Genomic DNA, 23,960 nt, shown 5'->3' with positions numbered 1-23,960 from the left:
AGATTCTGGGTCTTGGGCCTGGAGCCATCTATCCACCCAACCCTGTGGGGAATCTCCTCTAAGGCTCTTCTACTTCTGCACTCAGCTCTTGACTCTCTGGCGCCCCCTCTAGGACAGAGGGGCCTGAGTCTTCATCCATTTGCCCTACAGAAGGGTCTCTTCCTACAACTTGTCCCTGACTCAAAGAGGTCCCCTGGGTAGGGGTACTGGCCCCCATCTCCCAGCCCATGCTGTGCTGTGTTGCAGGAGGAGCAGGAGGAGGCCTGGTTGGCCAGCATGCCTGCCTGGAGGCGGGACATCCTGCGGAAGAAGCTAGAAGATGAGAGGTGAGCTCGGAAAGACGTGGGGCTCAGCAAGGTGTCTTGATTGTGTCCCTGAGGTGGTGGTACCAACCAACGCTATCTCTTTTTTCTTCCAGGGAGCAGAAGCGGTGAGTGTGGGGCTGGGCACAACCTGTGTCCCTTCCCCCTAGCCAGTCCCAGTCCTTTGGCCTCTTCATCTAGGCCTATCGTGAGCATTTCCCCTTGTCACTCAGCCCTGTTTGCACAGCATCTTTGCTCCCAATAATGCCACCAGACATTAGTAACTTATCCACTGCCCCCCAAAGTCTAGCTCTTATGCTGTAATAATCTGTACCCCCAATTACCCAGCCCTCTCCCATTAACCTAGCCTCTCTGCCCTGCAGTTAACCCAGCCTCGGTATCAATAACCTAGAGCATCTGTCCCTCAATTTTTTAACAAAATGTATGCCCCTCAATTCTTTAGTTTTTACCCCTAGTCATCTAGCCAAGTGCTGTCTGATAGAGGTATCATTTGAGCCACAAATTTTCTAGCAGCCACAGTGAAAAAAATAAAGATATGAGTGAACTTAATAGTATATTTTATGTAACCCAGTGATAGTAATGATAAAAATTGAGATGTCTTACACTCTTTTTTAAAACTAAGTCTGCAAGATGCAATGAACATTTTGAGCTACAGTGCATCTCAGTCCCAACATTTCAAATGCTCAACAGCCACACATACTTAGTCTTAATGGGAACAAAGATGCAGATGAAGCTTAGCCTCATCACCAGCGCAGATCTAGCCATGTTCTAATAACCTCTTCCCAGTTAGGCAGCACCTATCTCCCCAAAATGTGGTCCTTCTGCTGCCCAGCAGCCCTACCCCAGTCCCAGGAACTCAGGTCCTAGCCCCAGTAATTTCATGCCTTCCCCCGAACCACCCCTCCTCCTCTGCTGCACTGTGTCTCAGCGCTTGTTTCCAGTAACACCTGGTCAGCAATAACCCAGCCACTGTCTCACTCACCCAACTCCTATGTGTTCAACACCCCCCCCCCAGTGACCCCAGTCTGCCCCTAGTCAAGCCCCTCTGTCCCCAGCAATCCCACCCACATGCCTCCTAACCCAATCCCTGTCCCCAATCCCCTTCTGCCCCTACAACCTATGAAACGAGTGCCTCTGTCCTCAGCAACTCCTGCCCTTAGTAACCCACTCCTTGCCACCGCTGACCCCGCGTGGGGCCTGGCCCACCCTCTCACCCTTGCCCGGGGTTCTGCCCCCACCCCATGCCTAGGAAAGAGGAGGAGAGACAGAAGCAAGAGGAGATGCAGCGGGAGAAAGAGCAGTCGGAGAAGCTGCGGACGCTGGGCTACGACGAGAGCAAGCTGGCGCCCTGGCAGCGACAGATCATTTTGAAGAAGGGGGACATCGCTAAGTACTAGACGCAGCCTCTCGAGCTCGGGGGTGCCCCCAAACCCGCCCCGGCCTGCCGGGCCCAGGCGGAAAGGCTGGGAGCCGCGCTGCCCTCCCTTCCCACGCTGAAACCCTTCCTTGACCCCGACCCCGCCTCCGCATCCCCAGTCCTGGGCGACGCTGGAGCGCGGCCCCCGCCGCCCAGAAAAAGTGCCCAAGCTGTTGACGCAAAAATGATGCTGCTTATTTGCATGCCTACTTACATATATTTGCATGTTCGTTGAATGTCAAAGTGTGCAGAGCTCTTCCCAAGCTCCGTGGGTGATGACTTTGTTTTCCCGCGGGGCGCGCGTCCGGCTGCCGCCCCCTCCCCCGCACCCCGGAACCCACGTCGCTGGCGCATCCTGGGCGGAGGCAGGCCCCGAGCTCGGGGAAGGGGTTTTCCTCCCTTCCTGACCCAGATCGGCGCCCGGCCCAGCCCCGGCCGCATTTCCCATCCCCGCCGAGGGTTTCCTCTCAGTCATGTTTACCAGAAACGGTGAAAACTGCAAACTGCCCGTCGTAGGAACGGAGTTGCCGCTCCGGGCGCCCCACCACCCTCAAGCCTGCGCGCCGTCCCCAGCCAGGCCCCGTACCTCCCCGGACCCTTTCACTGTCCTGGTGGAGTGAGCGGAGGGCGAGGGACCCTAAAGCTGTGTCTCCCAACTACTGCCTCCCCGATCCCCGCCATCTCGCACCCCCATTAAAGCTCTCTCAGCCGCCCGGGGCCCATGCTCACTCTTACTCGCCGACACCGCGACTTCCTCTCCTCGGGGTAACTGGGCCACGGCTGAGCGGGAGGGGCAGGCTTGAGATGAGGGTTACACTGGCCTTCGCCATGAGTGGCAAGACTTCTGGCCCTTCGGAAACCAAGTCTGGGTCACTTAACACCCCCAGCCACGCGGAAACACCAAGCTGTAGCTTTTCTTCATAGATTTAATACTGAGGCCTCAACCAAATACAAGCCGAGAAAACAGCGGAGCAGCCTCAACGCCCGCCTGATCCTCGTTGGCGCTGCCTCACCTTAACTGGACCCCTGGGGGCGCTCAAGGGTGAGGCTGGCTGGCGCTGCTACGCAGAGCCGTGCCAGGGGCTTAATAAGTGACATTAAATGTCTACACGCATAAGTAACCGTACTTAGGGCTTCTGCAAGGGCCACCAAGAGCCCCGAAGTGGCGGGTGGACCCTGGCGTCACGGGCCGCGCTGTAGGCGGCTCCTCAGGTCCTCTGCGCAGCCGTCCAGCCCCATGCGCTCCAGGGCAGCGTAGACGGCGCCCAAGCCCGCGTGCTGCTGCTGGCGCCAGCGCTTGAGCATCTCGTACTGCTGGTCGCGGAAGCGGCCGACCTCCACCTCCACCGCCTCGATCTCCGCCTCGCGCAGCCCGAGAGTGCGCACGAACTCCTTCCAACGCCGCGCGGGCACGGCGTCCATCACGTCGTAGAGCTGCGGACCAGGCTGGAGCGTGGCGGCCACCGAGCCTGAAGGGGGCGCTGGCGACGGCGGGGGCGGCGGGCCTGCGAGCAGGCCAGAGAAAGTCAATGGAGGGTGCTGGTAGAGGCAAGGGACAGGGGCCAAATAGGGCAGGAAGGTCCTATTAGGGGATATGGGCAAGTGTCTACAGGAAACCACAGCTTATCACCTCAGATTCAGGAGAAGGGGCCAATCTCTCAGGCCACTGAAATCCCTTACCAGGAGCTCTGCTGGGCAGCTGGTCCCAGGACCATGTGGCCTCCAGGCAGGGTGCCTCCTGGGTCTGGGGAGAGCCAGAGGTCCAGCTGTGGCCTACCAACTGGACAGGGCACACCTTCTCACTGCTGCTGGGTGGCACCAGAAGGGCAGGGCCGCTGTCCGGGGGTGAGAGATGGGTAGTCTGGAAGCCAAGAGAGACCACCCCCAGCTCAGCCTTGCTTGCTTAGCAAGGCTCTTGCCCGTGTCAGGGTCTCTGAGCAGGAGTGAGCACCCCTGACTCAGTCAGTAGACAATCTCGCATTCCACCACCTCTGGGCAGCTGTACCCTCTCACTGTGACCCAGGAGAGGAGCCCTGTCCTCTGCCTGGAATGCCCCGCCCCTGCTGCTCTCTCCTTATTCCCCCAACCTTGGCAGAGGCCTCCTGTTCATCCTACTGAACTGAGCACTACTGTTTACCTGTCTGGACCCTGTAGGCTCAAAGCTACTCAGAGATGCTCTCATTCACTGATAACTTGGCATATGTGTTTGTTAGGTCTCTTCAGTGCCTGGGATCCGAGTTATAATAAGGCCTAACCTCTCAGCTCCAGGAGACTTGCTCACGCTCCTCCCAGAACACTAATTAGCTACTGAGAATCTCACCTGTAGGGGGGTCAGGACCTCCACAGCAGTGTCATCTGCTGAAAGACACAGAGAGTCTAATGAGCAATCAGGCAAGGCACTTGAACCTGGGTGTTAGCCCAGCTCCTTCTTGGGTTCCTCTGTACCCCACTCCCATCACTGTCTGCCTCAGTTTACCTACCATAGCCAGGCCCAATGGGCTGTGGGCTACCCATCCTGACCCCAGGCCTCTCAGAATGTGTGTGTGTTCATATGTGCACTTACGGGGACCTATGGCCTTGCAAGGATGGCAGCGGCGGTATGTGTAGGTCAGGGTGGCACCAAGCAGGAGTGGGACCACCAGGCCTGCCACGAGAATCTGCACCCAGAACACTGAAAGAGCAGCTGGTGGGTGGTGGGTGGTAGCTATCCCCCGACCTCCCCGTGGCCCATCCCAGCTGTCCCACTGGCATTTCCAGTTCACCACATACTCTGCCTCCAGCCACAGACAGCCACGCAGGGCTCAGGACAGCTCCCAAGGGTGCTCCTGCAAGGGGAGGGGGAAATGCGTGGAGGGTGAGGTACACACCAGGAAGGACTGCTCAGGACCACCCAACATCTTCTCCACTCTGGAGGCCTCCTGAGAGTCTCACTCTACCCAAGAATGTTCCCAAAGTACTGCTGAAATGTCACCAGTGTTCATACAATAGCAACAAACACCGCTTACTGAGCATCTTCCAGACTAGACAGAGGGGCACTAAAATGTCAACTCTGGGATTTGCCTGTTTTGTTCCCTGTTGTTTCCCTAGTACCTGGAACAGTGTCTGGAAATAGTAGATACTCAAGAAACTTGCTGAGCAAATGAGTGACTAATCACCCCTTAACCATAGCCCTGGGGGAGCCTACAAACACCTCCCCCCATTCAGATGGGGAGCCGACAGATTGAAGAGGTGAAGTAACTTGCTCAAGATGCCTCAAGGAACCAGGGGGAGATCTTGACCCTCAGCCCAAGTTTTGAAACTACATTAACGTGACTCTCTAAGTGACACATCCTATCCTTAACATAGGGCGGGAAGGATTACTAGAGGAAAGTATGACATAAAATAGAGACATGCCCCCTTACTTATCTTTCGTAAGGTGAATTCAGATTTCTCTTTACCATTCAAAGTTTGTCTGAAGGGGGGCCCATCTACCATAGAACTGAGTTCCCTCTTCCCTGCCCCTTGACCCCCACTCTGTTCCCAGCCTCCCTTCCCCCAGCCCCGGGCAGCCAGGAAGTTACGTGGGACAGGACACGCAGCTCTTGCCATATTCATAGAAGCCAGGCAGGCAGGTCCCACAGTGGGTGTCTCTGCTAGAACCTATGGTCCAGGAGATGCTGTGGGTCAGGATGGGAGAGGAGGAGGCGGGGATGGGGTAGGGTGTGGGAGCCCAGAATGAGGGTACTCACAAGGTGTCTGTGTGTGCCGGTGCAGGGCCCTGCAGTCTGTGCATGGGCGGCAGCGAAAGGGGGAACCATGCCGGCACTGGCTGACCATGCAGTCCCTGAACCAGCCTGGCCTGCAGCCACAGTGGGTGTCTGCCACTGCTGAGCAGTTCCTCAGGGCCATCTGGGGGGCTGGTGGGAACGGGGGGTTGGGGAGACCAGGGAGAGCAGAGGCTGTCAGAACCAGAGACCCCCACAGAGAAGTGGGACAGGTCCCCTGGAGAATGGAGATGCAGAGACCAGAGACAGGACTGCCCCCAAAGTGAGAGAAGTGTGGGGATCATCACAAACCAGAGGCTGGGGCACAGGGACAGGAAGGTCACAGGATGGGAGGGCACAAAGACATCCTGAGGCAGGACCAGGGTGGAGGCACCAGCATGGCATGGCATGCGGTGGCATGGGGTGGGGTGGGGTGCGGTGGGGTGACATGGGGTGGGCACAGGGGCCTCCTACCCAAAGGCTGGGCTTGAGCCAACCGCTTCCTTCAGAAAGACCCTGGCCAGATGTGTCCTCAAGCGCCCCCCACCCCCAGCACTAGGCAGCCCCTCACCCAGCTCATCGCAGGCCTGGCAGCGGGCACAGCGGGTCTCGTAGTGGTTTTCCCGGGCCAGAAAGGTGCCCTGTGGACAGGGGAGGCAGGTGGCCACGCCACAAGGCTTTGTGCAGGGGGCCTTCAGGTAGTGCCCTGTGGAACCCAGTGTGGGGTCAGTCAAGGGGGCTTCCACCTTCCCCTCCCCCCATCTCTGGCTCCACTTTCAGCCTCCCCTCCCCTCATCCCTAGCCTGCCTACCTCCACTCCCCAGCCCCACCTAACCCTCACCTGTCTGTGGTCAGCCCTCACTTCCTCCCATGTCCCTCCCACCCCTTCAGCCCCTCACCTGCTGGACAGCCCTTGCAGCAGCCCAGACGACTCCGATTTGGGAAGCTGTGGCCGCAGTCACACCGGGAGCTGGGGGTGCTGGCCCGGGCACCCAGCAGCAGCAGGAAGAGGAGAGCCTGGGAACAGGGGCTGCTGGCTCCCGGCCTGGCTGCCCAGGCGGGGGCCTCTCTCTGCCCAGTCTCTCCCACCCCAGCGCTTGCCCTCAGAGCAGCCCATTTCTCAGGTTCTTGAGCAGAGGAGGTGCCCATAGGTGGGGAGTGAGACTGACTTCCTTCCCCTGGGTACAGATGGGGCTTGGGAGGAGCTGATTACAGGCTTCCTGCCAGCCCCGCATGTTGCCCTCCACCGGGCAGGAACCAGGCAGCCCCACCCCAACCCGTGCTTGCGGTAAGGTGGGGGACCCTGATTTTTCTCTGCCGGGGTCCCCAGACCCCTCTGGCCCCTGACATGGTGCTTCCTCTCAGGGGAAGGGCCCCGCCCCCGCTGAACCTCTAACTCGGTGGGAAGAGGGACCCAGTCCCCAGGGAAGCCCGATCGAAGACATGCATTCCCCTACCCTCCCATCCACTGTTCCCTTCCTCTGCCGCCCCGCTCTCCCCTCCCCCCGCTTCCCCTTCCTCCGGCGCAGGGACCCAGGCAGGCCCCGGCAAGGCTCAAGGCTCGAGGTCATGCCCCTGCGACCCTACTCACCGCCGCCGCCGCCGCACAGGTCCCGGGCCGCGGCCGCGGCTCCATGGCCCTGGGCGCCACGCTGGGCCCTCGACCTGACCGGGCTTCCCCCGCTCCGCCCGCCGCGGGTGGGGCCCAGACCGGCGCCCTCAGGCCCGCCCCGCCTGAGAGCCCGCCTCGGGGGTGGGGGCCAGGGCGGGGCTGCTGGGAAGGGAGCCCCCAGCCCTCACCTGAGCTCACCTGAGGCAGCTGGTGGGCAAGGTGCACATAACGAGGGGCCGCATCCAGGTCCCATGCCTGGGTTCTATCTCAACCTAGAGACTACCTCTTCCTAGAGAGGCAATCTCTCCTCTCCGGGTCTCAGAGGCACCCTCAGCCATGAGGGCTTGGGCCAGAAGAACCAAGGTGGGAGGCCCACCCTCCCCACACAGGGCATGACCCTGCCCTGGAAGGCAGTCCAAGGGGCCCCTCAGTAGCCTGAGCCCATGGCCCACCCTGGCGCCAGCTCAGAGGGGTGGCTTGGGGTAGGGCCCTCCAGGGCCCCATGTGGGGAGGGCACCTAGTGGGGGGCCCTAGTGGTAGACTTCATGGCTGTGGCAGGGGACAGGGCTGACCTTGGGAGTACTGGTCAGGCGATTTCTGCCCCACGAAGTCCCTTGTGCTCCCAGTCTCGCCCAGGGGTGGCCCACCACAGATGGAGGGGACAGGAGCCCAGGGGAGCACTGAGTGTGCCTGAGTCCAGAAAGGGGGCATTCCAAAAGCAAAGGACTCTTTCCAGTGAAGTATATACAAGTCTTTATAAAAGAATCAAAAGCTCAATAAATATGCAACTTTACACAGAGCCCATCCCAAGGACTGGGAAGAGGGGGAGGGGGCTAAAGGCAGGGGAACTGTCGTCCCATTTGGCGCCAGATGGTGGAGGAGGGAAGGGCTGCCTGGGACCCCAGCCCTGGAGTCCAGCCCAGAGGACTGGAGGTCCTGAATTCAGAGAGCACTGGGTAAAGGACTCTGCCTAGGCTGGGGGTTGGGGAATGGGGAAACAGGCAGGTTAGTGACAGTGGTGACTGTCAGGGGGTCCTGCAGCCTGGGCTTCTGCTGAACCCTCCTCCACTTCCATCTGGTCTGGCAAAGTGCAAATCGGGCCCCCGGGGACGGTGGTGGTGTCCGGCTGGGCACTCTGGCCCATGTGCACATTAAGGCAGCAGCTGGAGCAGGGCCTGGCACACCCCAGGAGGCATGCTGTCTGCTGTCCCTTGGTCAGTGGCACCCTTGGGGGCCTCCCTCTGCTCAGACCTCCCTGCAGTGGAGAGGAGGGGAGAGACAGTTCTTCCTTGGCTGACGGTATTCGGAAGGGCTCTGGCCACCCTCTCAGGCTTCTTCACCGCTGCCCACCGTGCACATCCTCGCCAGATGCTGGGGCAGGTCCCAGGCTCCCTCTCCCATCCCTGTGCCCAAGTGCCATCTATTCCCAGCCATGACAGTGCCCCCAGCACACTGGGCCATCTGTCCTCCACCCCAGGCCAGGCCACTCACGAGGCAGTGAGGGTGGAGTTAAGCAGCAGGGTAGTCCTGATTCGGTAGAGCTGGGCCAGCGTCAGCTTCCTGTGCTGGGCCGAGATCCCCGGGGGAGGCTCAGGCTGGACCCTGGTCGAGGCCCCCGAGGACAGCTCTCTGCTCCTCCTGGTGGGTCCTTCGGGCTCCCCACCTGGGCAGTGGGCTCTACCCTCTAGCTCTGCCAGCTGGGGGCCAGGGCCAGGTGCCCCCTGGCAATACCAGCTGGGCCCAGCTTCCTGACAGGAGCCCCGAGTCCTCGTGCCAGGGACGGTAGCAGCCAAGCAGACTTCTGACAGGCTGCGGCTCGGGGCTGGGGGCGCTCTGCGGGTGGTGGCCCCTGACAGCAGCTGGAGGAGGCTGGCCTCCGATTTGGACTTGAGCAGGTGGGGCAGGCAGGGCAGCAGCTGGACAGGAGTGCGGCGGCGGAGGCGGGGCGAGGGTGGGGGTGACGGGGCTGGTGGTAACTCTGGGGGCCGGGGTGCTGACTCCACCATGGGAGCTGGGGCCATAAAGTCTTGCAGGGATGTGGGGGAAAGGGTGCCGTAGGCGGAGTCCATGGAGCAGGAGCGGCCATCCACAGGGCCCAGGGGCAGTAGCTCGCTGGTAGGAGTGACAGATGAGGTGGTGGTACTGAGAGAGGTCTCGTCTGACTGGGAGCTGAAGGGGTCGCCCCTGAATTCAGGAGAGGACAGCAACTCCCCAGGCTCTACCACCACCATGGCCAGGGTTTCCGTAGAGCCGTCCGAGGCACTGTGGGGGCCAAGAGGGGAGTCAGTCCAGCTAAAGGAAGCCTAGACGGCTGGACACAGAAGTTGAGAGCCTCTGCCCTCCTGAGTCTGAGGCTCAGACTACAAGCAGGCAGCACATGAGCCCGAAACACAGGTATCAGGAATGGTGTCTGTCATGACCACAGTATCTGCTGTCAGATATAGTCTAAGAATCTTCAGCTCAGCTCTGGGCAGCTACCATTAATAGATCAGAGGGGACTCAAGTTGAAATCCATTTGTCATCCCCGCTGGTGGGAGGCAGAGCCCCCCTCCCCATGCCCACTGGGTTCATATCATAAAGCCATGCACAGGGAAAGGGGTCCCGCTGTGTCAGTCGCCTTGGGGTCAGGAATCCTGGGGCAGAGCACCTGCTCTGCTCCAGCTTGCTGGGCGCTCCTGGGCAAACGTACCAGTGCTGGGAGTCAAGGCTGTGGCTGCTTTTGCGCAGAATGGTAGGGGAGCTGGCAGCTGAAGTGCTACTCTCCCCACCTTCCTCCTCCTCCTCCTCCTCCTCCTGCTCATCCTCCTCCTCTTCCAGGCTCTGCAGGTGCTGCTGGTTGCCTGGGTGCTCCTGCACACGCAGCTGCTGCAGCTGGTTCTGGAGATGGGGGTGCACAGGGGCCCCACAGCTGGTGAGCAGCAGTCCCCACCAGGCTGCCCTGCCAGGCTGCCCACCACTCTGCTCTCACCTGAGCATTGTAGATGGCATCCACCCAGCCACGGCACAAAGCCTGGCCACTGGCCTGGAACGTGTAGGCCCCCACAGCACTGTGGAACTCGTTCAGGTAGATGAGGAGGAAGGAGCCTGGTTAGGAAGGGCTCGCATCAGTGCTAGCTAGGACCAAGACCCCAGCCCACTGTAGGTCCCGCCCATCACAGCGCCCCCCCACCCCCATCATAGGTCCCACCCAGGAGCTGGGAGCCGGCCAACTCACCTGGGTCCCGAAGCTCCCGGCACACAATCTTGTCCACCAGCAGCGGTGGCCTGATGACCTTGGTCCTCTCGGCCTTCTTCACTGGCTTGGTCACCAAGAGCAGGTCAGTGAAGAGGAAGCAGTACACGTCCATCTGGCGATGGCAGGGGGTGGGGGGTAATGCAGGAAGAGCAGGAGGCCAGAGGTCAGGGCCAAGGCAGGCACCCTCCGCCTGTCTGCTTCAACACCCTCCCCTGGGAGCACTGGTGTCAAGTACCTGTCTCCTTCCACCCCCACTGAACTGAGAGTAACATTCAAACGAAGAACAAGATGACTTTCTCTCATCCAGCTACTTACTTGTGACTTATGCCAGTTAAAAGTTTACGTTAAAGAGGGAAAGGAAGGTGGTTTTACAATCATGATTGGCAGGACTTCCCTGATTAAGAATCCACCTTACAGTGCAGAGGACACTGGTACAATCCCTGGTTGGGGAAGATCCCATATGCCACAGAGCAACTAAGCTTGTTCAACTAGGGCTCGCATTCTGCAACTAAGAGAAGCCCATGCACCAAAACTAGAGAGGAGTCCTGCAACTAGAGGAAGCTCTCACGCAGCAACGCAGACCCAGCGCAGCCAAATATAAATAAATTACAAAAAAAATCATGATTTGCAGACTCTGGGTTACACAGTGCTTGAAAAATTCATAGCTTCGTAGCAAGACTCTAGGCTATTCCCAGCCTGCTCACAGAATGGGCCCCTCCCTCCCAATAGGAACACACTGTGGCACCAACAGGTGGGCTAGAATGGCACCTGATGGCCGGGATCCGGCTGCTGCATTTGTAAAAAGTAAACTGCAGGCAGAAAGTCATCCCTCAACACAATATTGTAAAGTGATTATCCTTCAATTACAAATAATTTTAAAACAAGAAGAAAAAACAGTCATTCCTCACATAAAGGCACTAGTTCTTGAATTGCCACCCAAGGGACGGGGCAGCTAAGAATCACTGACTAGGGCCCGAGAGGTCCCAAGGAAGGGGTGGTTCAAACCCCACAGGGTAAGGGGGAGGCAAGGGCCCGGAGCGTGGAGAGGTTCCTGGAGTCACCTTGCTGTCCTTCCCCTCCTTCATCCTCAGGCTCCCTTCCAGCAGCAGCTGACGTGTCTCCTCAGGGGAGGCGCCAGGGATGGGAGCTGTCAGGTCCAGATGCAGAAATTCCTTCAGGAGCTGGGGGGTGGGGTTGGGGGCGGGGCCAAGAGAGGTCAAGGTCTGACCCCTCATCTCAGCTGGGAGACCTCAGATGAGTTTCCCAGTATAGCCCCCATCTGCCAGTGTGGCCCTTTCCCGCCCCCAGCAGGGCCAAGGACCCCCGCACAGATGGAGGCACCTACCTTGTCCACCTCATCGTTGCTGCCCTCCACCACCTCGTAGGCGTCGATGCGACTCACCACAGCCGCCAGCCGCTGCCGCTCCTGGCGCTGCCGCATGCACGCGTTCACGTGATGGATGAAGCGCTCCACCGAGCCAATCTAGGGCGGGCGGGCCAGGGCAGTTCAAGGACCGGGTCAGAAGGCGCCGCCAGCCAGAGGGAGGGACCCTGCCCGCGACCCAGTTACCATAGTGACAACGGCCTCCTTGGCGCGCGGTTCATCGGTCTTTCTTAGCACCGACTTGAGCAGCAGCGGGTACTTGGTGAGTCGCTGATGGGGCTTGGCCAGCATGTCGCTCAGCTTCAGCCGCTGGCACTGCTGGTGCTTCTCGGCCCACTGTGGCGGGGAGGCGGAGCGGGACTCAGGGCGACCGCGCCCTGAGCCCCCAGGCCGCGCCTACCGCCAGGCCCTCAGGCACCTGCTGCCCAGGGAAGCCGATTGCGCAGTGCCCTGGCCCCCCGGCGAGCCCTACCCGCCCTCACCGTGATGTACGCTCGGAAGAGGTCATTGTCGCGCAGCAGGCCGCGCATGTACTCCATGCAGCCCTCCTCCTCCACGCAGTATCGGATGTAGGGCTTGAAGAGGGAGCCGAACTGGCGCGGGGCGGAACAGGCACAGAACCAGTTACCGCGCGCCCCCACCGCCGGAGGGGACCCCGCGCTCGCTCCTCACTTATTGCCTCTCCCCGACCACCAGGGGGCAAACTTATTATCCCCGTTTTCCACACGAGGAAACGGAGCCTCAGCGAAAGCGATCGACCTTGGCCAGGTGGTAGCAAGGGCACACGGTCAGGTGGAGTTTCACACCACGGCGACCGACTCTGAATTCTACGCCTCTTGACCACCAGGGGTCATTCGGGCCACCGGTTGGGAGGGTGCTGGGGTGTTGGACAGACGGGATTGGCGCCCCAGCCCTGCCTGTGTGTCCCTGCATGTGTCCGACCTGACCCGTACCATCTTAAAGCCTTTGAGGAAATCCCCGGGCTGCAGCAGCGCCCGCGTGCGCCGCGCCTTCTCCAGCACCGGCGCCATCACGCTGCCCCACAGCCCGCGGTGCAGTCGCACGATCTCCGGGATGTTGCTGAACAGGCGGTCCGCCTCCACCTGGGGGGCGGGGTTGGTGGTGGAGGTGCGCTCGGCCCCGCCCCTATTCCAGACCCCGCCCCTACCCATCCCTCTCCTGCCCTCACTGTCAGCCCCGACCCCAGCCTTCTTCAGAACCATCCCATGTCCACCGTTAAGGGCCGGGCCCCGCCCCTGCCCATCCTCTTCCCCGCCTCTCACTCTACCCGTTAGCCCTGCCCGGAGCTTTCTTCAGCATCATCCCAAGTCCACAATCAGGTGCCAGGCCCTGTCCCTCACCCACTCCACAAGTCAGCCCCGCCCCTGTCCCGCCCCTCCCTGGCTTTAGCCCCTCCGCACTCCCCTGTTACTTCCTGAGACCGCCCCCACCCCGGCCCCGCGCGGCACCTCACACAGCAGTCCCGACTCTTGCAGGTTCAGGAGGCAGCACAGGAAAAGCTGTGGGGGCAAGGAGCATTGCGTCTGGAGCCGGGGGCGGGGGGGGGGGGCGGTGTTCCCTGTCCCGATGCCCCACCCAGACTCTAAGGCTCCCTTCACCCCTTCCCCATCCTGGGAGGCCCTGAGGCAGGCAGCCTGGGACAGAAAGGGTTCACCCTTTGAGAAAAGACCCAGTTCATGGCCCAGCTGGGGGTCCCCCTACCCAGGCCCCACCTGGAGAGCCGCTCTGGCACACTGCCCTGGCTGCCACATCTGGAACTCTCTCCTCCAGCTCTGCCCTGGCTCTCTGGTTTCTGCCCAGAGGGTGTCTTCCTTGAGCCCACAAGCCCAGGACAGATGCTTCCCCAGTCAAAGTCCCTACACGGCCCCCCACCCCCAGTGCCTAGCCATCCTGTCTCCACATCTAGGGTGGGGGCTGCTGGACACCTGGCATACAGCAGGTGTTTGGAAACAGCTGTTGAGTGGATGAGTGAAAGGATGAGGTCTGTGTTACTCAGCTCAAGCCAGCAAACTTGCCCCAAGCCCCCTCCCGATTCCCTGGGGCCCCAGGGAATCACCTCCATGCTGGGGTGTGGCCTGCCCCCACTTTCCTCCCCCTTTGTTGCTTGGCACCTGCTCCTTCTGCAAAGGTCCAAACTCTGCTCAGGGACACCCAGAGGAGGCCAAGGTGGGGGCAGAGGTGGGCAGGGAGGCAGGGTGGCTCTGGGTCCCACACTCACGTTGGTGATCACCCGCAGCTTCTTAATGTATGAGGCCTCCGTGTGCAGGAGCTCCCAAACCGCCTCCTGCTGGTGGCACTGCCGCCGGGTCAGCTTCTGTGGGGAGGGCAGGGTGTCTCCAGGAGCCCCAGGGTGGCCAGATCAGGGGAGCAGGTGGAGTGGTCCTGCACGCAACCTTTTTTTTCCCATTTGAGACACAGAGGCCCCCCAAGTTCTGGGCCAGCCAAACAGTGCACCACACTTTCACCTTGACTGAGTTCCTCCCAAGCTGGTTAATGATGACAGCAGCTTGGCAGGGCTGCCCATGGAACATCCTGCCACCCTAGGAAGGGCCCCGTGGAGTGGGGAAGGGCCCCATGGAGTGGGGCAGGGCCGATAACGCCCCCCTTTCCCTGAGAACGGGGGAGGTGTGGGCAGGCGGGCGGCACCCACCTCGTGCCCATCAATTAGCTCCCGCCAGCTGTCCTCCAGCCGAAGTCCGGCGTCATCCTCATCCTCCTCTTCGTCACCTTCTTCCTCCCAGGAGTCATGGTCAAAGCGCAGCCTCCGGGGCAGCCTGGGCAGCCCGAAGAGGCCGTAGGCGTGCAGCTTGCCCTCCAGCTGCTCCATCTTGTCTATCTCCTGAGAGGAGACTCGTGGTCAGGGTCAGGGGTCAGGGGTCAGCCAGCCGCCCTGCCCCAAGGCACCCAGGCCCACATACCCGGCCATAGGCGCTGGTGCTGGGGCCTGAGCTGAAGAAGCCACTGAAGCGACTGGCCGCCCGGTTCTTCCAGCTGTCACTGCCACTGCTGCTGCTGCTGCTGCCACTGCTGCTACTGCTGGGCAGAGAGCAGCTGGAGGGTGTGGGGGGCTCCTGCCCAGGGATGCTTGCCTCCCCTAGGAACTCTGACATGTTCTTGCGTCGGCGACCAGGGGCCTGGCCAGGGAGCAACAGTCAAGAGGCAGGTCCACTCTGACCTCCATGGCCCCACCCCATCACGCATTTCCAGGACCTCAAACCTGCCTGGGATGCAGGAGGGTCTCTGCATTCCCCCACCCTGTGAGGCCACCTTTCCTGAGACCTACACATGCCCTGGGGGCTGGAAGGTCCAGAGAGGCGCCCCTGGGCCACGCCTCCCCCCACCACCAACCCCAACCAGCAGCATAAAGCACATGGGAGAACACAGAGTCACACACACTCGGGTGGCACTCAGAAGCCCACATCCAAGTGGATCCCTGACGAACGCTCACGAACACAGCCAGTGACACACAGCTTCGCTCCCCACACAATGTCTGCTTGGACACACATGCTCGGACTCCGTGCATGAACACTCAGAATCCCCAGGCCCATCCCCCTGCACTGGGTTAGATCCACCTCATATGTCCCAAGACAGCCCCATTTCACAGAAGGGGGAGGAAAGCTCCCAGCAGGAGCAGCAAGGGGCCCAGGTGACCTCCCCTCTGGTCCCTCCCCACCCCCAGCCCTGACACAGCCCCTCCTCACCAGGATATCCAGGCTCTCCCGGCGGCTCTGGGGGTCCACACGCTCTTGGGCTGGGGGCCCAGCTCCGGCTTGCCGCAGGATCGGCAGACTCAGGGACTTGGAGTCCTTCACCCCCTGTTCCACCTTCCCCTCATCCCCTGGCTTGGCTGGCAAGGCATGGTGGGACAAGTAGAGGTCCTCAAAACCCAGGCCCGTGGAGGACGAGGCCCCAGTCCTCTCTCTCAGCGGAGGATCCAAACCAAGGCCTGGCTGCCTTCCCCCAAAGCCCCGCCCTGCCAGCACCCAGCACTGCCGCCCAGCAGAGACACCTGTATGGTAATGAGCCTGCTCAAGGCCATGGCCAACGGGAACCTGAGCTGGGAAACAACACCCTCCCCAGAGGACCCAGTGGTGCCCCAGCTCCCCTACTCACCTTTTACCCGCAGGTAGTGTCCCCCAAACCTGTAGGCCTCAAAGGTGAGGGACAGGGGTGTGTTGGACTGGTCCAGATAGATGTCCACTTTGCCCAGTGCAATGCCCTTCCTTTCAAATACTGGCAGCAGCACCTCCCTGCCCCAGGACAGGAGGTGTGTGTGTTGGGGGCCATCACACAAACCCCCACCCCGCCCCCTAAAGAAAAAGGGAGACCCCAGGGGGATCACACCCAGGTTCATACATGCACACACAAATAGGAGGTTCACACATGTATACACAAGCCAACACACCCTCTCTCTCACACATTCGTGTTGACACACCAGGGCAGACCCTGTCACATGCCAGTCCATGCCCTAGGGGTGGGTCATGTCCATTCAAGCATGGCTCGCAGGCCCTCACTGCACACGAGTGGGGTGCCCATGGGGGAGGACACACTCATTTACAGGCCACCACACAGACACACAGTCATACCTGCTGAGGCCACAACTGCCTCCCAGCTCCCTTCTCCCCTCAGCCCCATCAAGCCCTACCCCAGAGACTTCTTCTTCATGGCTGGTACAATCTCCGTCTCAATGTCCACGTTCAGGTCAAATTTCAGGGTGAAGCACTCCTTGCTTGGGTCCTGAGCGGACATGCATCTCAGCGTCTGCACCCCTAGCGCCCTCCTCTCCCCACCCCAGGGTCTTGGTGAGCACAGGGATCTCCCTGTCCTTTTCTATCCCAGGGAGGCCCCTGGCAGCCCTCCTGCTGGAGGCAGGAGCTCCTGGAGCATCCCCCACCTGGGCTAAGGTGGGCAGGGCTGGGTGGTGACAGAAAGACACACTCACTCCACGCCCCATCCCTGGTCCTGGAATTCAGAGCAGAGAGGCCCAGCCTCGGGAATGGAAAGGGCCCAGGAGGGGCAGAGGCTCGGGGGGGCCCTGCTCTGCCAGCCTGGGGGCTCCTTACATCTGTATGTCTTCTCCTGGCTTTCTTCTTGGAGAGTTTCAGACCTGTGGTCTTTCGGTCCCTGCAAGGAAGCCAGTCAGGGCAGAGGTTGGAGGCGTGGGTGGGCTCTCATCAGGGTGGGATGTGGGTAGGCCCCAGCTGGTGACCCACCCCTTGCTGACTGTAGGTGGCCAGGTAGCTCAGGTTGGCTCAGGCAAGCAGGGGTGGAGGTGGGGAGGGGCTTACAAGAGCTGTGCGCTCCCTAGTGGCCAATCCAGGAGTTATACCCAGGGTCCCTAGACACATGGAGTCTGTTCCCAGAAGCCCTAGAGGCTCACCCTCCAGGAATCTGGGTGGCAGCAGGGCTAGGAGGGGTCTCTGGTCCCTAGATCTGTGACCTGACACCCAGCCTTGGGAGCTCCCAGGTGTCTGCTCCACCCACCAACTCCTCACCTACCCCTTGCCATCCATACAGCTCTCTTCCTCCTCCTCCAAGTCCACGGCAGGGCTGGTGCGCGGGGGGCATGACCGGGTGGACACATTCCGAGCCAGGACAGAGCCTGTGGAGTTGAGTGGGAGCAGAGTTGTGCTTGCCTCCATGTCCCCGGTCCCTTCCTTAGTCTTCCAACACGGCAGTCTCCAGAGGAACCAAAGCCGTCTATGGACCCTGGGACCCCGCCTCCCTAACAAGCCAGGGCCCCTCAGTTCTGTGAGGAGGAATCAGTCACTGCTTATCATTTATCCATCCCCAGACTCAAAAAGATGCAAGAGCCCTGGAATGACACCCTGGGTGATGCCCTGTGCCCAGTACAAATCCACCTTAGTTTACCCATCTATGAAATAGGCATAAAGAAGCATTGCCTGTAGGATTGTTGCAGGGAGGGACCAAAGTCCATGGCTCTTTCTTGCAGGTGTCCCCTCCCCCTCCCCTTTCTTGCAGGTCACCACTGTGACCACACCCAAAGTCCCAGGGGCCCTGGGGAGCAGCCCTTTTGTCCCTCTGACCAGCTGGGGAGGGAGACAAAGCCACCTCAGCACAGTCAGCTGGCAGTGGGCCAGGCAAACCCCTGTTCAGCAGGAGGGGTTTCTTGTTTCCTGCTGCAAGTTCCTTCTGATCTGCTCATCCCACCTCCCACTGCCTCTGCCCACTGGCTGCCTGGCTGGAGGATCTGCCCAGGAATCCCCTGCCTGGAGGAAAAGACAGAAGGACATTCTCCACGCTGGCCTGGGCAGGGGCAGGTCCATCAAGAAGGACCTGGCCCCTAGAGAGGACAGGCTGGCCCTCGAGCAGGGCCGGTCCCCAACTTTTCCTCTTATTAAAAAACAGGCAGGGGGGAGGATGGCAGGAAAGGATAGTTAGGGAGTTTGGGATGGACATGTACACACGGCTGTATTTAAAATGCATAACCAACAAGGATCTACTATATAGCACATGGAACTCTGCTCAGTGTTATGTGGCAGCCTGGAAGGGAGGAGGGTTTGGGGGAGAATGGATACATGCATACTTATGACTGAGCATACATGTATGCTGACATGTATACTGACGTGTATACTTCCCTTCCCTGTTCATCTGAAACTATCCCAACATTGTTAATCGGCTATGCATGCGTGCATGCATGCTAAGTTGCTTCAGTCATGTCCGACCCTTTGCAACCCCATGGACTGTAGCCCGCCAGGCTCCTCTGTCCATGGGATTCTCCAGGCAAGAATACTGAAGTGGGTTACCATGGCCTCCTCCAGGGGATCTTCCCAACCCAGGAATCAAACCTGTGTCTGTCTCCTGCATTAGCAGGTGGGTTCTTTACCACTAGCACCACCTGGGAATCCCTGTTAATCAGCTATACCTCAATACAAAATAAATGTTCCAAAAAAACTATTTGTGGAACAAAAGGGGCAGCAGTGGATTTGGGTTTCATTGCTCACAGTTGCATGTCCTTTCTCATGGCCTTGTCATGATGCCTACAATTACCAGGACCCTGTGCCCCCAGGCAAGGGCTCTAGGGACTGGCCCCTCCCTGTGCTCACCTTGGGGGGGCAGGTCGAAGCGGACGTGCCCATCATAATGCATGGTGCTGTGGAACTTGCTGTCACAGGCCTCACAGAGGTTGAGGGGGCCCCGGTGGTGTAGCTGCTGGCAGTCGGCGTGGTGGCATACCTGTGTGGGAAAGGATGTGGGCAGGGTGGACCCAGACCCCGGTGGTACACGGGGCCCCTGGCCTTACAGGGGCTGCTCCTCATGTCCAAACATCCACATTCCACAGGGGCTCGTGCTTATTAATTTATCTATCAAGTGTTTCCCAAGCACCTACAAGGTGTCCATTCTGGGGGATGTAGAGAAAGCAAAGCCCCGCCCACAAGAAACACGGCGCCGAGTAAGTAACCATGAAGCAGGTGCTCCCAGGGCCTCTTCTGGAACACAGGCAGAAAGGGCCCCAAAAAGTGAAGCTGGGGCTGCCTGTCAGTTTGCCCAACTCAGTGTCTTCAAACAGACTGCCTCCCCGTCCTCCGTGCCCAGGGCCTCTGCCCTCAATTCTATGACCTGCGCAGCCCCCGAACAGCTGACCACCCTGGATTTCTAAGTCAGGGTGTGGAGGGGCTTATGGAGGAGTCAGGGAATGATGCTGGCATCTGGGTGCCTATGTGGGACCCATGGGCCGTTGCTTAGTGACGTGACCTCAGATTTACCCATTTGCTCCAGTCTGCTCTCATCCCCACCCCCACGGATGACTTTCCTATCTCCTCCATCCCCTAAGCATCCCAAACTCACGCCCCACTGACCCACTGCCTACTTTTCCAGGGATACAGAAGCCACCAGAAGGCATTCCATGAGCCCTAACCACCACAGCCACCCACCCATCCTGGGCTGTGGAGGCTTCACCCTGCCCCAATCCCAGACCAGCCTTCCACCGAGACCCACCTCTCACTGAGACCCACCTCTCACCAGATCATTCCCATGGGCAAACCAACCCGATTCTCCAGCTCCAGCTCGCCCTCCACTTATAACTAAACTCTGTAAAACCAGGCATCCATAACCACCAGTTCCTGTTCTCTCCCCCCATTACCCTTTATTTTCTTTTCCCTCAACGTTTTGTTTTAAAATAATTCAAACCTACAGAAAGTTGTAAGAACAGCACAATGACATCTGCACACCCTTCTGGCTCTGCCAGTCATTCACATTTGCCACACTGCTCGTGACACCCCTCCCCTGGGGAGGAAATCGACACCACCTGGGAGCACAGATGTTCTTGTGCAAAATCCCACACAGCTCTGTGTGTGTCACACTCGGGGAAACTCAGTGATGATACTCTGTCCAACTTTAGTTGCCCTTGGCATTTGCACAAGTGTCTAAATAATGTCCTTCACAGACTTTTTCCCACATGGTATCCAATCAAGGCTCATATGTATGTACATTTGGCTGTGTTTGTTTATCCCTTTAAGAATAAATGCCCTAGAACTTCCCTAGTGGTTCAGTGGTTAAGACTCCAAGCTCCCAATGCAGGAGGCCTGGGTTCGATCCTTGGTCAGGAAGTAGATACCACATGCCACGACTAAGAGTTCACGTGCCAAAACTAAAGATCCCGCATGCCTCAGCGAAGATCAAAGATCCTGGGGGATGCAAATAAGAACCAGTGCAGCTAAAGAAATACATAAAATATACATATATATATATTTTAAAAATTTTTTTAAAGAATGAATGAATGTCCCACATTTTCTACCCTGCCTTTCAGGACACTGAAGCAGCCAGGCCAGCAGTTTTGCAGAAAGCCCTTCCTTCTGGATTTGTCTGGGGGTCTCGAATAGTTTGCTGTCGTTCAGTTGCTCGGTTGTGTCCGACTCTTTGTGACTCCGTGGACTGTAGCACGCCAGGGTTCCCTGTCCTTCACCATCTGCCGGGGCTTGCTCAAACTCATGTCCAATGAGTTAGTGATGCCATCCAACCATCTCATACTCTGTCATCCCCTTCTCCTCCTGCCTTCAATCTTTCTGGGCTTCAGGGTCTTTTCCAATGAGTTAGCTCTTCGCAGCAAGTGGCCAAAATATTGGAGCTTCAGCTTTAGCATCAGTCCTTCTAAAGAATATTCAGGATTGATTTCCTTTAGGATTGACTGGTTTGATCTCCTTGCAGTCCCAGGGACTCTCAAGAGTCTTCTTCAACACCACAGCTCAAAAGCATCAACTCTTCTCGCATAGTTTAATGATGAGCACATGTGCAGGGATGACAGAGAGTGGACTATGTCTTTCTCAGTGTGCCCCAGTGCCAGACCATCTGGGGATCTCACTGTATCTTGTTTGTTTGCTTTAATGTTTACTTATTTGGGTCTTAGTTGCGGTTGACAGGCGTATTCTCTCTCTGTAATGAGTCGATACAGGGCTCCTCTGGTGGCTCAGTGGTAAAGAATCCGCCTGCAATGCAGGTGACCCAGGTTCAATCCCTGGGTCAGGAGATCCCCTGGAGAAGGAAATGGCAAACCACTCCAGTATTCTTGCCTGGAAAAGCCCATGGACTGGGGAGCCTGGCAGGCTATGGTCCATGGGGTCACAAAGAGTTGGACACGACTTAGCCACTAAACCACCAATGAGTAGGCAGTCCTGGGGTGACACTTTGGGATAGCCTGCTCCCCAGTGATTGCACACTCCAGGACTTTAGTCCTCACCGATGGCTTTTGCCTAAATCAAACTATTACTATGATGGTTGTAACCGGAGATTTTCTAATTCTTCCACTTTCTCTCAGACCCTCTCCCATCAATTCTGCTCCCTCCCCAGTTTGCTCTTCTAAGGTCTCTGCTGACATCCACACTTGGAAGTCCTCTTGCTTGTTCACCCAGGGCCCAGCATTTGACATGGTCTCTTGGAAACCATTTCTTCCTCGGCCCCCAGGACCCATGCCTTGCCTATTCCCTCCCCTCTGTGGACCCCTCCTCATTTTACCCACACCCACTGTCCTAGGGAGGGCTCCCAGGTGATCTGTCCTGTGGGGACCAGGCCCAAGACTCTGGACCCACCTTCTCCATCCTCCTCCTGGATCCCAACAAGCATCTCAAACTTAAGAGATCCTCACATGAGCTCCTGAAATTTTCCACATGGCTCTATCCATTTCAATTACTGGCAACACCTCCTGGCTATGCTGATGTTATGTGCTGAATTATGTCCCTCAAAGAGATAGGTTCAGGGTATTTATTCCCTGGTGGTCCAGTGGTTAGGACTTGGTGCTATCACAGCCATGGACCTGGATTCAATCCCTGGTTGGGGAACTGCTGTTGTTGTTTACTTGCTAAGTCATGTCCGACTCTTTGTGACCCCATGGACTGTATGTAGCCCATCAGGCTCCTCTGTCCGTGGGATTCTCCAGGCAAGAATACTGGAGTGGGTTGCCAATTCCTTCTCCAGGGGATATTCCTGACCTAGGAATTGAACCTGCATCTCCTAAACTGGAAGGCAGATTCTTTACCACTGAGCTACCTGGGAAGGCCTGGTTGGGGAGCTAGAATCTCACAAGCCAGGCGGCACAGCAAGTAGTTCTTTTTAAAAAAAAAAAAAAAAAATGGGTTCAGTCCTAACTCCCAGCACCACAGAAGGTGCCCTTGATGGAAAGAGGATCATTACAGATGTCATTAGTTAAGCTGAGGTCATAATGGGGTCTGTAATCACACAGGATAGAGTATGGACTAACCATATGACTGGCATCCTTATAAGAAGGGAAGAGACACAGAGAGGAGACACACAAAAGCCATGGGACAACAGAGGCAGGGACTGCAGTCATGCGTGTACAAGCCACGGGACACTGAGGGACCCCAGGAGGCGCCAGAAGCTGGAGGAGGCAAGGGAGAGTCCTCCCTGGTAACTTCCAAGGGAGAACGAACTGACCACATCTTAATTTCGGACTTTTGGCTTCAGAACAGAGAGAATAAACTTCTGTTGTTCTAAAGCCACCCTGACTTGTTATGACAGCCCCAAGAAAATATATTAGGCCAAAAACCTTGGGGTCACCTGTGATCCTTGTGTTACCCGTCATCCAGGCAGTCTAACGCGTCTTCAGGCTCCACCCTTAATATCCATAGTTTCAAACCGGCCACACTCTCCAGGCCAGCTTAGCTCCCATCGCCTCTTGGCAGGATGACAGGGCCCCAGAGCTGGTCACCCTACACCCATCCTTGACCCCAGTCTGTTCTCCATGAGCAGCCGCAGTGGACCCAGTTCAAAGAGGAGTCACACGGACCTCCTCAAAACCCTGCAAGGGCTTCCCGCCTCCTGCCAAGGCAGGTGACCTCGGGGGCCTCCTGTCCTGTTCTCCTAGCTCCATACACTGCCCCCACCCACCGGCCTCCTGCCTTCCCTTTTATTGGGCTTCCCAGGTGGCACTAGTGGTAAAGAAGTGAAAGAAAGTGAAGTCACTCAGTCGTGTCCGACTCTTTGCAACCCCATGGACTGTAGCCTACCAGGCTCCTCTGTCCATGGATTTTCCAGGCAATAGTACTGGAGTGGATTGCCATTTCCTTCTCCAGGGGATCTTCCCAACCCAGGGATTGAACCTGGGTCTCCCACATTGTAGACAGACGCTTTACCCACCTGCCAATGCAGGAGATGCAAGAAACACAGGTTTGATCCCTGGGTTGGGATGATCTCCTAGAATATGAAGTGGCAACCCACTCCAGTACTCTTGCCTGGAAAATCCCATGGACAGGGGAGCCTGGCAGACTACAGTCCAGGGGGCCAGAAAGAGTCGGACACGATTGAGCCACTGAGCATGCATATATTTATTTATTTGCCTGTGCTGGGTCTTTAGTCACAGCACGCAGGGTCTTTAGTTGTGGCATGCAGGATCTTAGTTCCCTGACCAAGAATTGAACCTAGGGCCCCTGCACTGGGAGAGCAGAGTCTTGGCCACTGGACCACCAGGGAAGTCCCTCCTCCTGCCTTCTCGGACATGCTTCTTCAGACGTATCCCACCTCTGAGCCTTGGCATCTGCTAATCCCTCAGCCTGAAACGCTTTCCCAGACACTGAAATAACCAGCTACCTCTCTTCCTCCAGACCTTCACTCAAAGTCACCATCTTCCCCTTCTAAGGTTTCATTCCTCCACATTCACTCCCTGCCCCCGCCTTCTCTCCTTAACACCTTCCACTGACAGGCAGTCTGTGTGTCTCACTTTGTTGCTTCCAGGCCCTATCAGCTCTGCAAGGA

At 58.3% G+C, this 23,960-nt stretch overlaps 3 protein-coding genes across 14 annotated transcripts in view; 1 reads left to right on the top strand and 2 right to left on the bottom strand.

The window, feature by feature from the left end:
• The window catches only part of LOC102180869 (espin), a 33,701-nt gene extending 31,248 nt beyond the window's left edge, over nucleotides 1–2,453 (top strand). Inside the window, exons 12-14 of the mRNA XM_018060428.1 lie at nucleotides 247–326; nucleotides 419–430; nucleotides 1,573–2,453. Of these exons, the coding sequence (XP_017915917.1) occupies nucleotides 247–326; nucleotides 419–430; nucleotides 1,573–1,720 (240 nt within the window). The 3' untranslated portion in view covers nucleotides 1,721–2,453. The remainder of the gene's footprint in view (nucleotides 1–246; nucleotides 327–418; nucleotides 431–1,572) is intronic.
• Nucleotides 2,653–7,737, bottom strand: TNFRSF25 (TNF receptor superfamily member 25). 6 transcript variants are annotated; one of them, XM_018060435.1, is made up of 10 exons: nucleotides 7,075–7,737; nucleotides 6,383–6,500; nucleotides 6,055–6,189; nucleotides 5,469–5,636; nucleotides 5,301–5,379; nucleotides 4,510–4,565; nucleotides 4,304–4,423; nucleotides 4,061–4,098; nucleotides 3,421–3,601; nucleotides 2,653–3,245 (listed from the first exon to the last, which is right to left on the bottom strand). In XM_018060435.1, exons 1-10 carry the CDS (start codon nucleotides 7,117–7,119, stop codon nucleotides 2,923–2,925), a joined length of 1,263 nt encoding a protein of 420 aa, XP_017915924.1. In that variant the 5' UTR covers nucleotides 7,120–7,737; the 3' UTR covers nucleotides 2,653–2,922. The 6 variants fall into 6 exon arrangements, with proteins under 6 accessions (XP_017915924.1, XP_017915925.1, XP_017915919.1 ...); XM_018060436.1 differs by having other exon boundaries at nucleotides 4,304–4,411; XM_018060430.1 differs by lacking the exon at nucleotides 7,075–7,737 and having other exon boundaries at nucleotides 6,383–7,062.
• The window catches only part of PLEKHG5 (pleckstrin homology and RhoGEF domain containing G5), a 50,462-nt gene continuing 34,333 nt past the window's right edge, over nucleotides 7,832–23,960 (bottom strand). For 4 of the 7 annotated variants that reach the window (XM_018060420.1, XM_018060425.1, XM_018060426.1 and 1 more), the window contains 20 exons: nucleotides 18,803–18,932; nucleotides 17,235–17,337; nucleotides 16,799–16,859; nucleotides 16,381–16,472; nucleotides 15,849–15,985; nucleotides 15,437–15,582; nucleotides 14,654–14,869; nucleotides 14,386–14,574; nucleotides 13,954–14,049; nucleotides 13,184–13,234; nucleotides 12,668–12,817; nucleotides 12,197–12,307; nucleotides 11,901–12,050; nucleotides 11,676–11,813; nucleotides 11,392–11,511; nucleotides 10,310–10,442; nucleotides 10,064–10,179; nucleotides 9,785–9,972; nucleotides 8,587–9,357; nucleotides 7,832–8,350 (listed from right to left, as the gene is read on the bottom strand). In XM_018060420.1, coding sequence (XP_017915909.1) covers nucleotides 8,341–8,350; nucleotides 8,587–9,357; nucleotides 9,785–9,972; nucleotides 10,064–10,179; nucleotides 10,310–10,442; nucleotides 11,392–11,511; nucleotides 11,676–11,813; nucleotides 11,901–12,050; nucleotides 12,197–12,307; nucleotides 12,668–12,817; nucleotides 13,184–13,234; nucleotides 13,954–14,049; nucleotides 14,386–14,574; nucleotides 14,654–14,869; nucleotides 15,437–15,582; nucleotides 15,849–15,985; nucleotides 16,381–16,472; nucleotides 16,799–16,859; nucleotides 17,235–17,337; nucleotides 18,803–18,932 — 3,108 coding nt within the window. In that variant the 3' untranslated portion in view covers nucleotides 7,832–8,340. Of the gene's footprint in view, nucleotides 9,358–9,784; nucleotides 9,973–10,063; nucleotides 10,180–10,309; nucleotides 10,443–11,391; nucleotides 11,512–11,675; nucleotides 11,814–11,900; nucleotides 12,051–12,196; nucleotides 12,308–12,667; nucleotides 12,818–13,183; nucleotides 13,235–13,953; nucleotides 14,050–14,385; nucleotides 14,575–14,653; nucleotides 14,870–15,436; nucleotides 15,583–15,848; nucleotides 15,986–16,380; nucleotides 16,473–16,798; nucleotides 16,860–17,234; nucleotides 17,338–18,802; nucleotides 18,933–23,960 lie in introns of all 7 variants that reach the window. The other 3 variants (XM_018060421.1, XM_018060424.1, XM_018060427.1) reach the window with 2 other exon arrangements.

Source organism: Capra hircus, chromosome 16 (assembly GCF_001704415.2).
Source record: "Capra hircus breed San Clemente chromosome 16, ASM170441v1, whole genome shotgun sequence".
NCBI lineage: Eukaryota > Metazoa > Chordata > Mammalia > Artiodactyla > Bovidae > Capra > Capra hircus.
This window is presented reverse-complemented; position numbering and strand designations above follow the sequence as displayed.